Source organism: Primulina tabacum, chromosome 16 (genome assembly GCF_025594145.1).
Source record: "Primulina tabacum isolate GXHZ01 chromosome 16, ASM2559414v2, whole genome shotgun sequence".
NCBI lineage: Eukaryota > Viridiplantae > Streptophyta > Magnoliopsida > Lamiales > Gesneriaceae > Primulina > Primulina tabacum.
In genome coordinates this window covers 31,904,182-31,917,152 of record NC_134565.1, presented here as the reverse complement: position 1 = coordinate 31,917,152, position 12,971 = coordinate 31,904,182, and the positions used below count along the sequence as shown (strand labels likewise).

At 33.8% G+C, this 12,971-nt stretch overlaps 1 protein-coding gene across 2 annotated transcripts; it reads left to right on the top strand.

Annotated features, from left to right (window-relative positions):
* Positions 1-1,757: 1,757 nt before the first annotated feature.
* On the top strand, positions 1,758-11,969 carry LOC142528836 (protein FIP1-like). Of its 2 annotated transcripts, none has more exons than XM_075634053.1 (14): positions 1,758-1,974; positions 2,761-2,848; positions 2,939-3,043; positions 4,251-4,300; positions 5,783-5,849; positions 6,969-7,041; positions 7,987-8,042; positions 8,442-8,538; positions 9,569-9,653; positions 9,841-9,903; positions 10,530-10,589; positions 10,987-11,079; positions 11,411-11,473; positions 11,574-11,969. In XM_075634053.1, exons 4-14 carry the CDS (start codon positions 4,253-4,255, stop codon positions 11,691-11,693), a joined length of 825 nt encoding a protein of 274 aa, XP_075490168.1. In that variant the 5' UTR covers positions 1,758-1,974; positions 2,761-2,848; positions 2,939-3,043; positions 4,251-4,252; the 3' UTR covers positions 11,694-11,969. The 2 variants fall into 2 exon arrangements, with proteins under 2 accessions (XP_075490168.1, XP_075490167.1); XM_075634052.1 differs by having other exon boundaries at positions 2,761-2,852.
* The last annotated feature ends 1,002 nt before the right edge of the window (positions 11,970-12,971 follow it).

Sequence of the window (12,971 nt, the reverse complement as noted above, 5' to 3'; positions counted from 1 at the left end):
TAGGTGGGGCAAGCGGGGATCGAGTAGTTCACAAAAAATTAGATATTCAAATACGTAGCTAAACCCAACGTTACCTTGTTCACACACGCAACACACAGTGATAATTTATATTTATATATTATTACTAAAAATTGATTATAAAGAAAATAAAATGAAGTTACAAATGATGGGTTTTTATAAATAATTTTTAGTCTAAACTCATTTAAATTGGAGATTAATTTAAAAAACATGGGAGGGTAGTAGATCATCTTATACAAAGCAAAAAATCGACCCAAAAAACAATTAGTTATATTTTAAGTAAAGCAAAAAGACTTAAAACAAAAACTCCAAAATTAGTTATTTTAAGTTGTATTCGGATAGATGAATTTGAACTTAAGAATTTCAAATTCAAAATAATAAATTTATTGATTTGTTTGACAAAATCCGATTGATAATAAATTTTAAATATAACTTAGTTATTTTTTGAGTCATTTGAAGGTATATCAAATTGCATAGATGTAAATGAGACGAGCCGAACAATATCATATTTGAGCTCGCCTCGTTTAATATATATATAGGCTCGAGCTAGATTCGAGCTTTTTATCATGATGCTCAAGTTCGACTTGTTCTCAAATTATTAAGCTCGCAAATAGCTCGAAATTCGCGAATTTAATAGGGTAGACTTCTCATTTTATAGTTTTTCAATCATTTCGCTTACTTTCAAATTTCGATTCGATGTGGTACAATGCAAGTTATTATTGTTAATTCAAGGCCCCAATAAACCAATTGAACTCGAGTTTGCAAACAGGGTTTGCCCAGTATTGTTAATTGACTAACGTGATCTACAAACTATTGCGTTAACACTGCAGTTTACTCAATATGCACTAAAGAGTACATGTTTCATTGTAATAAAAAAATAATAGTATGTGAAAATTTGAACTCATCGAATATCAAGTAATTAGGTTCAATCTAATTAAAAACCAAATAGATTTGGTAAAAACTTGTTTGAGACGGTCTCACAGATCATATTTTGTGAGACGAATCTCTTATTTGAGTCATCCATTAAAAAATATTACTTTTTATATTAAGAGTATTATTTTTTATTGTGAATATCGGTAGAGTTGACCCGTCTCAGAGATAAAGATTCGTGAGACCGTCTCACAAGAGACCTACTCACAATAGATTTTAGATAACTGATTTTTCAATTAAATGTTTTTAGCAAACTTAGATAATATAGAGTTTTTTTCCCATATTGTGTGAAAATTGCCGAATATAAAATTATAACGAATCAAGTATATGATCTTAATGAGGCCGAACCAAACTTGACTTATTGTAATATTTTATTGAATCATATACGAGCAAAAAACAATAATAAATTTTTTGTGATACGTGGATTTGAAAATAAATTTATGTCAAAAGTTAAATTAAAGTCATAAAATTAGGAATTTTTTTAAAAAATTAATAATTACATGGTACGTAAAATGTAATTATTATTTTTTGTAAAATTGGAAAAAGTAAAAATATGTAATTTTTTATGAGTGATATCTTGTGAGACGGTCTCACGAATCTTTATCTATGAGATGAGTCAACCCTACCAATATTCACAATGAAAATTATATTCTTAGTATAGAAAGTAATATTTTTTCATGGATGACCTAAATAAGATATTCGTCTCACAAAATACGACCCGTGAGACCGTCTCACACACACTTTTGTCATTTTTTATACATTAAGATTCAGGAAAACATAATTCCGAATTTGGATACTTCGATTTGATTTTCGACGCTTTATACATTACCTTTTCTAGAAAGAGAGAGAGAGAGTTACCAGTAAGCTTTTGCTTCGTAATCTGAATTTCCTCAGAAAGCGAGGCTGAAGAAGCGCCATTGTGACGAACTATGAGCTTGCTAGAGGATTGAAAGGAAAATTCCCCTAGAAAATGTCCGCAGAGAGGAGTTCGACTTCGCTCTATGCATCTCCTGATGAAAACAGCCTGTAAGATTCCGCGGCTTGAACTTTTACGCGCGATCGTCGTATTACTTGGTGAATTATCGGATGATTTTTTGTTGTTTCTTGGATCCAATGTTTTCGCTGATATGCCGAATTCTGCAAAGTTTCTATTTTTGATAATTGTGTTTCAGGTTCCCTAATTGGAGTTGGTATTGTATGAATTCGCTCGAGTGAAAATTTGGCACCGAACTCGTTGATTCTTTGATGCAATCGACACCATTTACTTCTTTTACCTGACAATGGATGATTGTTATAACTACTAAAATTTTCTCTGTGGGTGGTTGCGTGTGTCTATGTGATTTCTTCTTAATTCTGAAATTATGGATAGAAATGATATTTTTCCAGTCTGTGGACACTTGACATGAATATTGCAAAGATGTGTTTAAACAAATGGATAGCTATAAAAATAATATCTTTGTAGAAATGACCCATTCTGAAGTATATCAACCGCTGCACTAGGTTGCTGAAGAATATCAGTCGCCAATCTTTATGCTAGTCTCTTTTGCACCAAAACGTGTTCTGGAAAAAAATTCCCATTTGAGAAAGCTAAAAGTGTTCATTCTACTTCCCTTCTTACATTTAGATATCACCAGCAATGCACTCTCATTCTGTTCATTGCATAACTCAATCAACATTATGTATTGCTTTGTATATCTAGAATCTAAAAGGGTATCTTACACAGGGTCGTGGTGTCAGAGCTCTTATAATGTGACAGCATAAGTTAGTTTTTGGTCTCGGTTTCTTATTATGATTTTGGTACCTGCTGCGTAGGTTTCTCGACATACAGCAAGAGGCTCCTTTGTTTAGTCACCGGAAGCCTACAAGGATATTTGGAAGCATTTTTTATTGTCTCCTATTGGCAAGTTTTTACTCTTTCAAGTTTGCACATCTTTTGTGCATGATATTCAAAGCCATGTTATTTTCTGAATTTTTTTTTGGTTCTAGGCAGGTTATGTGATTTTAGCTGTGGGTGCTATATGGATACTTCCTTCTCTACAAGAATTGATCCCTCTGATACTTTGTAGCTGTGATGTCATTCTTTTGGTTGTCACAGGTCCTTTGTCATGTTTTCCTCTCTTTTGGCTACTATTCCCTTCTTTTAGATTCAAGTATTCAACTTCAGTGTTTATTTGAATCATACGAATATATAATGATTACGTTGCTTTTAAATCTCTCTTTGTATGGGTTTAACATAGTTACATGTCTATGTTCTTTTCTTCAAAAGTCATGAACATTTGAGTCAATGGAGAATCGACATAGAGAATCTTAAAACGAAGTTGTATTTGAGAATATGTTTATATGCTTGATTTTATTTTTCTAAACACACATTTTTTAGGTATCATGTTGTATAAGAATTTGTTGGGCTAGTGAGGTCGTAATCATATATATTAACTTATTTTATGATACACAAAATATTTTTAAAATTTTAATATATAGCGTATGATAGTTAAAACATGATATAATATTAGAATATTTTTGGAGAATCGTGAATAGTAGAATTAAAGTAATGATTATGTTAGAAGACATGAAACTGAAAAGCTAAAGTTTTAGGAGATCATCTTGGAGAATGTAAAATAAGTTCGGTTTTATTTTTGGAAGAATGAGAATATTTTGAAAAAAAATGCTCCCGAGCACTGCCTTAGTTTCTAGGACTTAGAATGTTCCGACCTATATTCTATTTGATGCGAGAAATTTTGTCAGCTTCTGGATTTGGTTAAGCACTCGGCAGAAAGCATAGGCATCCCAAGCATCTAGGACTTAGGATAGTAGAATGAAACAATTTTCTCTAAGCAGCTATGGTATATGAAATCATGAAATATGGCCTATAATCTATGTAATGCAAAAAAAAAAAAAAAAAAATTCCAGCTTCTTGGATATGTCGAAGCACACGGCAGAAAGCATCGGAGCCATTTGATACTTCATAACACAGACAAATTTCAATGAGAAGTAATGATGTTAATTAAATTACGTAAAAAAAAAAAACTATTCTGGAATCATATTTTATATCCATTGGGATAAGAGGAAACATGCATAGTTCATTCTTTTGAACGAGTACTAAGATGCGTACAAAAAGATGCAATGTTCTTCATCACATTCATACATGTTTTGACTTATATGGTACATAGGGGACCATTATGGACAATCTCCACTGCGACACTTGTGTGTCCTAACTTTGAAAACTGATTTTAAGTGATGTTATAGTTTTGAATGCAAGTTGATCTAATATGCCCTGTGCTAAAGATATCCTCTGAACATTGAAGGCATGTTCCAGCAGTATCTTGTTTACCAAGTTCAAAAGATACGCCTGCAGGTAGTTTGGTTATTATCTTTTCATTGTATCTTATTATCATCTGGCCTTGGAAAATTGTTTTTAATATAATTTATCGTTAAGTGATTTAGAGTTCTTTCTTTTCCTAGGATGTTGCATTCACCTAATAATATCTTCATTCACAACATATCCTAGGGTGATTTTTTTGATTTGGTGCCAGACCTTGTTTGATACCAACTTAGCTCCATTAGAAATTGATTCGAAACTGACCTCTTTTATGTTGTTTCTAACAAGTATAGGTTTTTAACTGCAATATCTATAGTTGAAAATATATCTCTTTCATAAGACCTTGATATATTAATCTTCCTCTTTTTAGCATCCTTGCAAAATACAATTGAGTGACTGTAAAGTGATCTTGTGTCGGGTAAAACCTCAAGTGTCAATTATGAAGTCCTTATGTTGTATGTGCGGTAGATCTTTCATCAAACACACTGTCTTTCATAAGAGTCTGATCAACTGTATACAATCTTGACACATTACCCAATAAAGCGGTCCTCTGCTTTATCATGTTCTCTCTAGTTCACGATGTTGAAAATAATAGTGAATACACAATGAATTGGCAGTAAATTGTTTTTCATATCAATGCATAAAACATGAGTGGTGGGAGCATTTTCCGAAGAAAATAATAACCTCCACTGGTTATTTACAACAAAAGTTGACATAATTTTTAAACAACCTTCTTCCTCGATTTAGGATGAGATACCAACAAAATTAGGAAAATAATCTATTGTATCTGTTATCAATGTTACTAGGATGCGATTAAGGAAAGGATAATAGAAGAATACAATTAATTAGTTCCATAAATCTGGGTGAAATCTCAACTTTACAATGCTCTTAAAGTCTCCTCCATCTAAAGCATAGAAATGCTTTTAAGCTTGAATACTACAAAAGTGCTGATTTTGGCTTGAATGCAATTGCTGTATCTGTGATGCATTCTCTATTCAAAATTCTCTGTACATTAACTTCATCTGATTGTTCGAGAAATTTCTGATGATCATAAACTTCTTTACCATTGTTTCCCCTAAAAACAAACTCAGGTTCTATAAGGCTAACCTGCACCAGCATGTTATGTAGTCCTGAAATTCTGGTCACTCTCCACCACAGATCGGTACTATATGCTGCTTGTAGTTCTGATAATCACTCTTCCATTTCGTAAATCACCGCTTTATGCCAAGAACTTGAGCTTTTCTTTAGACCGATCTGATGTTGACTTTGACTTTTTAATCTGTTAAACTTTGATTGCTAACTCGGTTGTTAACTTTGATGAGGCTTGAAAGAGTAGTTATGTTTAAAGCTTGTTATTGATATTGACATGGGTTCGCTAATCTTCAATTTGAGGTGAACAATTACTGCTGTGTATCAGTGAGAACTAGGAACTACTGTTCTCGTCCCCCTGTTGTTTCTTTGTCTTTATCAGTGATGACAATTATGCTGTTGAAAACATGAGATACTTTTATGTTACAGGGTTACTATGGGTTCAGCCAAAAGTTGAAGCATCTAATTCGCCTACCATTTGCTTCTATCTCATATGGTATGTTTTTTCCTGCTTCATGCACTTGAAAGTGTGATTATTTATTTGCAGACAACTCTGTTGTTGTCGATGGTGTAAAATCTCTGGTCTCTGATTAGCTTCAATGATTTTAGTTTGATTGATGTTTTTGACACCGCTAGAGCTATGCCAATGGAATCGAGCTAAACTAAAGGTGTTAAAATAAAACTATAGGCATATAGCCACAGCTCTAATGTTAACGATTTTAGCTCTAATCCACTAACATCAAGGCACTTTGATGGATGTGTATTGGAGGTTGCAATTTTAATCTTGTGTTGCTTATTATATTTTAAAACTTTTCAGATGGTCATATATTTTAGTGATTGTCACGAAAGCATTTACCTGCCTGCATGTGAGCCAATGCTAGTTTCCTTTCTACTTATAATCCCCAGGATAATGTTAAGAGATGTGTTTGGCCTACCTGTAATGTTTTTACGGGATGAAGCCTGCCTCATTATTCGTTATATTATGCAATATGCATGAACGCTGAAGCATAGACCAAATATTTTTTTTTATGATAACTAGGTTTCCATCGTAGTTATTTGTTTTTGTTTCTGTTGTGTGTATTAAGTGCAGATCATTATAGGTTGCTGTTCTGATTGTTATTTGGGTGGTGTTGGTTGTCCTTTGAGAGCAATGTGAGGTGAATATCTTATGTATCCTAACTGAATCTGTGCTCGAGCGGCTTGACCTTCTTGTCTCAGCTAATTTAGTGAGCAAATGATGAGCTTAGCTTAAAACAAGGACTATTAAGATATGTATTTTTCAGTTGTGGCTAGTTTCAGTTAGTTTCATACCCCAAATATAGCATCTCTTTTGGAGTTTGACTGGCTTGATATATTGCAAGTATGTTTCGACTTCTGAAGAAATAGAACACGACACTGTTTGTGTTAGTTATATTATATTAATTTTCATTGTTCATTTCTGTATGTAGGCTACATGTTGTTTACCCTGTATCATCTTAAACCTGTTGTTATTTAGTTAGTGTTTCTTCTTGATATTTTTATCAGTGGTTTCCATGCTTATTATACTTCCGGCAGTCAAAATTGAAACTTAAGAGCTTTATTGAATTAGGATGTATCTCAAAACACTTAAATGCAGGAACTGCTGCAATGTTGCTTATCATGGCCTGGAAATCGCACATCACTTTTCTTTCAACCTCTTTGTTACTCAGGTCAACACACTGATTATATTCTTGACTGTATACATCATGCAACAAGTGAAAATCTTGTATCTTGGGATGAATCTGTTCTGCTGATCTGCTTCTCGACATACTATTCTTTTTAAAGTTTTGCATTGTCTTTATTAGGAAAAAAGAAAGAATCATTCTAGCCATACTATACTACCTGAGGCCCGCCTGAACATTTGATGTATCCTGATTAGTGCCTCGTGTTTTTCATTTTGGCACAATATTATTTATTGTTACATTCTGCTTTACCTTAATATTAAATCCTTATGTTGAGATGTCAGTGGGCACTGGGCAGCAATTGTCAGATACATGATACTATTTTATTCCAAGGATCTTGTACTTGATATATTTCAAGCCCCAGTCCCCCGAGAGTTTTTTATGCCTCTTTAGTTTTTGGTGCAGCATCATTTTTTGCTGTCTGCATAAGTTATCAAACCCGTATTTTTTACAATTTTAGTAAGTTCCAGATCAACCTATGTGTGAACTTTCAGGGAATATGATTGTGTAACGTGTTAGACCAGTCTATGTTGAAAGGACCATGATTGACTTTCTCTGTTCTATGTGGGGGTTTTGACATCACTTTTTGCGTGAGTTCTATTTGACATGATTGAAAGATTGTCAATACATTCTTATTTATGATTGCACAAAAATGCAACAAATTTAATGCACACTTCATTTGTCTGCATGCCAAAGGTTGTCAAGCTTTGGCACCTGCAGCAGAACATAGACAAAGTGTTCCCTATATCGCATTTGAAAACTACTTGCTGAAGCATTAATTATTTCACTTTTAATCTTCATATTTGATTTATTTAATATTTTTTTATTTTTAGTCTCTCTGATGTTCAAAAATACTCTCACCATTTCATAAGGTATATATTTACATGGCTAATGTTTTGCTGATGAATTCATGTGTTGTCTGTCATACCGCAGAATTATTATGGTTGTAGAAGCAATTTGTGCTGGCTTTTTCATGAGCGCCTACATAGGTATGTTTGTTTGTCGGACTGATGATATGGAAATAAATGTTGCTTTATCTTAGACAATGGTTCGGAAATAGTAGTACTTTTGATTAGTTAAATTGACTTATTATCCCCGTCCTTTTGTTTCTTCCTATTTTTATTCCTATTACCTCGTTTAGCTGAAGTTAATGTACTGTTGCACCGATCGTATCAATGTTATCGAATTTCAGAATATCAACTATTGGGAATCTTATTAAGAGATTTTATTTCTTGAGAAACTGTTGATAACTTTGAGATGCTGTGTGTTTACAAACTGAGCTTTTAAATCTACTCTTCAAGAATCGAAACTCTGAAGTATGTTATCTTAGAGGCTGAAGTACGAAGTTCAGGAAAGTTCATGTTCTTACCATATTTTGGTGGCGGCAGCTTATGTGCATCAGTACAATTCGCTGGATTCTGAACCTGATGTTTTGAACTCACTGTATTCTCCTCTGCAACAGTCAAGTTCTCTAGAAGGATTAAGGTAATTCTTTATGAACAGTTTCCCTTGAGAGATTGTTTTAGCAAGCTAAAATAAAACTGGATGTCTACCATGTTCTTCTTTGTGAGTGAAATGCAAGTAGTTCTCGAGATATTTTTTAGAGTCACTTGCAGTTCCCTATTGTTGATGTCATTTGCTCTTTTGGGATGTTTGAAACGGGACTTGTGTTCAACAAGTCTCCAAAATTTTGGCCCTTCTCCTGTCAGGCATGCAACAAAATTATAACTGTTTGGAAATTCACCTTGAAATGGACAGTTGTGTCTTGATTCTCTGAGCACTTTGAAAACCGAAAAGTCCTACATAATTTCCGGTCGTGTTTGTCATGGTAAATCACTCATTGTTAACTCTTCCCAATTTTCTTTACTAATTTTGCATACATGTTTAGTTCGTGAATTCAGTCAAAGGAAACTTCATGGTCTGCTACCAGTATTTTTTAAGTTTGCCTCCACTTTCAAAAGAAGCATGTGTCTGTTGCCTTTTTGATTCTCTGTTGTGTTTTAGTTTCCAACCATACTATCATCGAATTTTCTCCCCCAACTTTTTGTTTGACATTAATGTGGATACTTTTCACTGTGTGAAAACGTGGTTTCAAACTGTTATATGATATTCCTTTCTACCTCGTTTATTCAGGGAATTAACCACACTGGCATAATCTTTCAAATTCCTTGGTTGTTTTCTTTTTTTTTTTTCTTTTTTTTGCATCAGGTGTCTTGTTTAAATTTAGAACAATTTCCTTTCTCAGGGAAACCTAGACCCTTTTATTGTATTTTTATGCATGTTGGAGTCTGCCTCTGGGCCGATGGTTTATTTATATGTCGTAAATATTTTACCAAGCTACTATTGTTTGGAGGCAAAACTTACTATGCTCGTGCTAAGCTACTAATTACCCATGATAATAATTGTAGTACCTGAAAGTTAAGCCCCGTAGGGTACAGAAGTTTCTACGAAAATAGGGATCGTCCTATATTTTGACATGGTTTTAGCATGAGTAATGAATTTTATTTCGTGAAAGGTACCATGATGGTGGACGGTTGTCTGATCAGCAGATGGCCTTGTTGCAGTATCAAAGAGAGAACCTTCACTTTCTGAGTGAGGAGGTAAATGTTAACACTCGTGGTTCATTGGATGGAATTTTCTGTTTGTTTTATTAAAATATGAGTAAATCCATATCGGCCAAATGCATCATCTTTATTCAACTTGGTTGGGTGATTGAAATGGGTGACATTTTACACTTTTTAGTTAATTTTTTTTATAAGATATCTAATCATTATGCATTCCATGTAGATTCTTCGGTTGCAGGAATGCTTAAGCAAATATGAGAGATCAGATGATGGGAGCACCCCTCAGGTAACGATCACTCTCAGCAAGTTTTTCTATGCATGATAAAAATTTAGCATATGCTTTTTGGGTAAAAGTGGTAGAGCAACTGAATTTCCAATACATAGGTATTGATGTGGAGTCACCTTGCTTATGCTGATAACATAGTTTGGTTTACAGCCATATGGTTTCTAGGAAACAATCTCTGAAGATTCTGATGCTATGCTGAGTTATACATGTCTTTTGAGCTGTATGTATATAATGGACAAAATGTTAAATTTTTTTTTTGGTTGTTTATTGAAATATCACTTGATAGTTTTTGAAGAATTTAATTGAAACCGGTGACCTCTGAAAAATGGCTGTAGAGTAGGTTTTCATGATTATTTCGTCTTCTATTATCCATTCACTTTTTAACATAAAATATTTGGGTTGATACTCCGTGAGTTCCATACAAAGCCAATTTTTGTTTGTGATAATATGATGAACCATAAAGATCCGATCAGATCTGCTAGGTTCTTGCATCACCAGCTGTTTCAAGATTGTAGTTTCACTGTTTCAGTAATGAAAATTATGCTCAAGTCTTGTATAACAAATGTATGTTGTAATGAACCATCCAATTTATTTTGTATGATTGTCTATTTTAATGGAGCTTTCAGGTTGATCTTGCTCATTTATTAGCGGCTCGTGATCAAGAATTACGCACACTTTCGGCTGAGGTAATACCTGGTTTATGATTTATAGCTGTTGATGTTCATTGACCTGTAGTTCTAAATAACATCAGTTTTCAGTTAATTGATGCATGTTCTGAGAACTCTATCCATACAATTATTCTTTTGGGAAACTTTTCTTCATTTTATCGCATTCACGAGGCCTAATTATTTATTCTCGAATGATTCAGTAACCACTTCTGGAATCAAATTTGATATATTTTGTTCCTGTTGTATTTTTTCAGATTAGATGTTCACCTTTCTATGGAGCTAATTTGAGAACCTTTCTGTTTATTGATGTCTTGTGAAGTTTCAAGTTCCTGATTTGTTTTTCAAGGCCTCCATTATAGCTGCAAAGATCATCTTTATAATTTAATGATGGATGCTGAAAAGCTTACTTTTGCAGATGAATCATTTGCAGTCTGAACTGAGGCTTGCTCGATCTTTGATTGCCGAGAGGGACGTGGAGATCCAACATTTTCGTAGTACAAACAACCAGGTAGCGTCTGCATGTGTACATTTCTCTCTCACTTTTCTTCTGTGTTCGAGCAGATTCCAACCTTTTTTCCCCTACAAATAAAGATCGGACAAACAATATCTGTAGCATAAGGAAGCAAAAGGTCTGATGGAGGGATCTAAGAATTAAGAACAGTGATGCTTATAACTATTACTTGTTCAGATGTAACCTGTAGAACATGTGGCAATAATATCTCCATCTGTTTTTCTAAAAATTCGCCGAAACTTTAGTCAATAACAGTAAGGCTGCAAGTCAGGAATTTAAATTGTCATTGCATTCTCTCACTGTTGTTACAATTACCATTGTTACGCAGTATGTAGAGGAGAATGAAAGAATTAGAGCTATACTGGGAGAGTGGAGTACTAGAGCAGCTAAGGTATTAGTCATAATACACTTCTTGCTTCATTTTTTTTAACCAATTCAGACTTATTCTCTGTACGTATTCACTTACTTATTTGGTTGCTGAACCAATAAAGCTTGAGCGTGCATTGGAGGTTGAACACATGTCGAATTTGGAACTGCAGAAGAAAATTACAACATTAAAGTCTCAAGCAACACAAGAACAAGTGGAACCGACATTGCTGATGGATCAGTAATTCATTTTCGTCGACAAGTTAGTCTTTTCTTTGGTGCCGAACTTGATTCAATCAATTATTTTTGTGAGAAAAATCTTGGTCTTCTAGTCCAATGTTTTAGAACCTATGGACGCTATTATGAATTATCATCGTCATATTAAAAGGTTATGGATGAGTTTGATTCTGGTAAGTGGTGTCAAGAAGTTGGCTTACCTGAACTGAAGCCCATGCCAGGAACAAGGAAGCTAACTGAATGATGTGTCTAATTAAAATGTTCCAAAGATCTCGTTCTTGTCTCCTGCTTCGTGTATATGGCATGTATCCTTAACCGAATATTTGTCATTAAAATACATGCACGGAAGAACGGTGAAGTCCAATCAAATCAAACTCGAGTGGCATCCTAATCGAGCCAACGAAAAGATTTAAGCTGTAACTAGATCAAGAAGTAACTTTCGAGCAGGCTTTTGTAGTTTTCAAGTTCTCGAGCATGTGGCCATTGCGAGGTTTAAGTTGTATGTTGGTTGTGTGTTTACATGGGCGTCAACACAATTACCAACGAATTTCGGTACTTATTCAAGAACATCGATGTTTGTGTGGTCGAAGAAATGGACGTTGTTTTAGGAATACAATGATCACAACAGACCTTCAAGCCTTATTTTTCATCTGGGTTATCCTAAATGGGGCTAAAAATTTAGCTTGCTATTTAACCCAGTTTTTCTTGTATTTTTTTATTAAAAAAATCAAATATAAAAATTTATAATTCTCTCCCCTCGTATCCGGTGCCCCACGCGAGCTTGTCTATCTTACGAAAGCCATTTGGACTGACGATTAAAATTGACTAGTGTTACATGAAAATAGCTGCTTTTTTTTTTTTTTTTGCAAAATCATACGATAAACTCATGCATGTCCAAGGCAGATCGTTAAAATCAGTAATACATTAAATCTGCTCCATGCGAGCATAAAAATTGTCAATATATTTTATTTCTACTAAATATCGAGTTAACAAGGCATAAGTTGTCTGTCAAAATACCTCCTAGAATCTTAAATCTTGGTTGTTTACAGATCAATTTCTAAAATAACCATTACCTTGTCACTGTTGACATAATATGTTAAACTATATCATCAAAAAATATTCAATAAACTACAATAAATTCACCTAGAAAAGGACATAACATGCATAGTTTGATTGGTAATATTGACAAACCCTCTAGACATATAATATAAAATCCAAAGAAAAAAAGCTAAAAGAAATTCTATCATCATAACCAAATTTCCCAATGATGTTGAGCATATATCGGT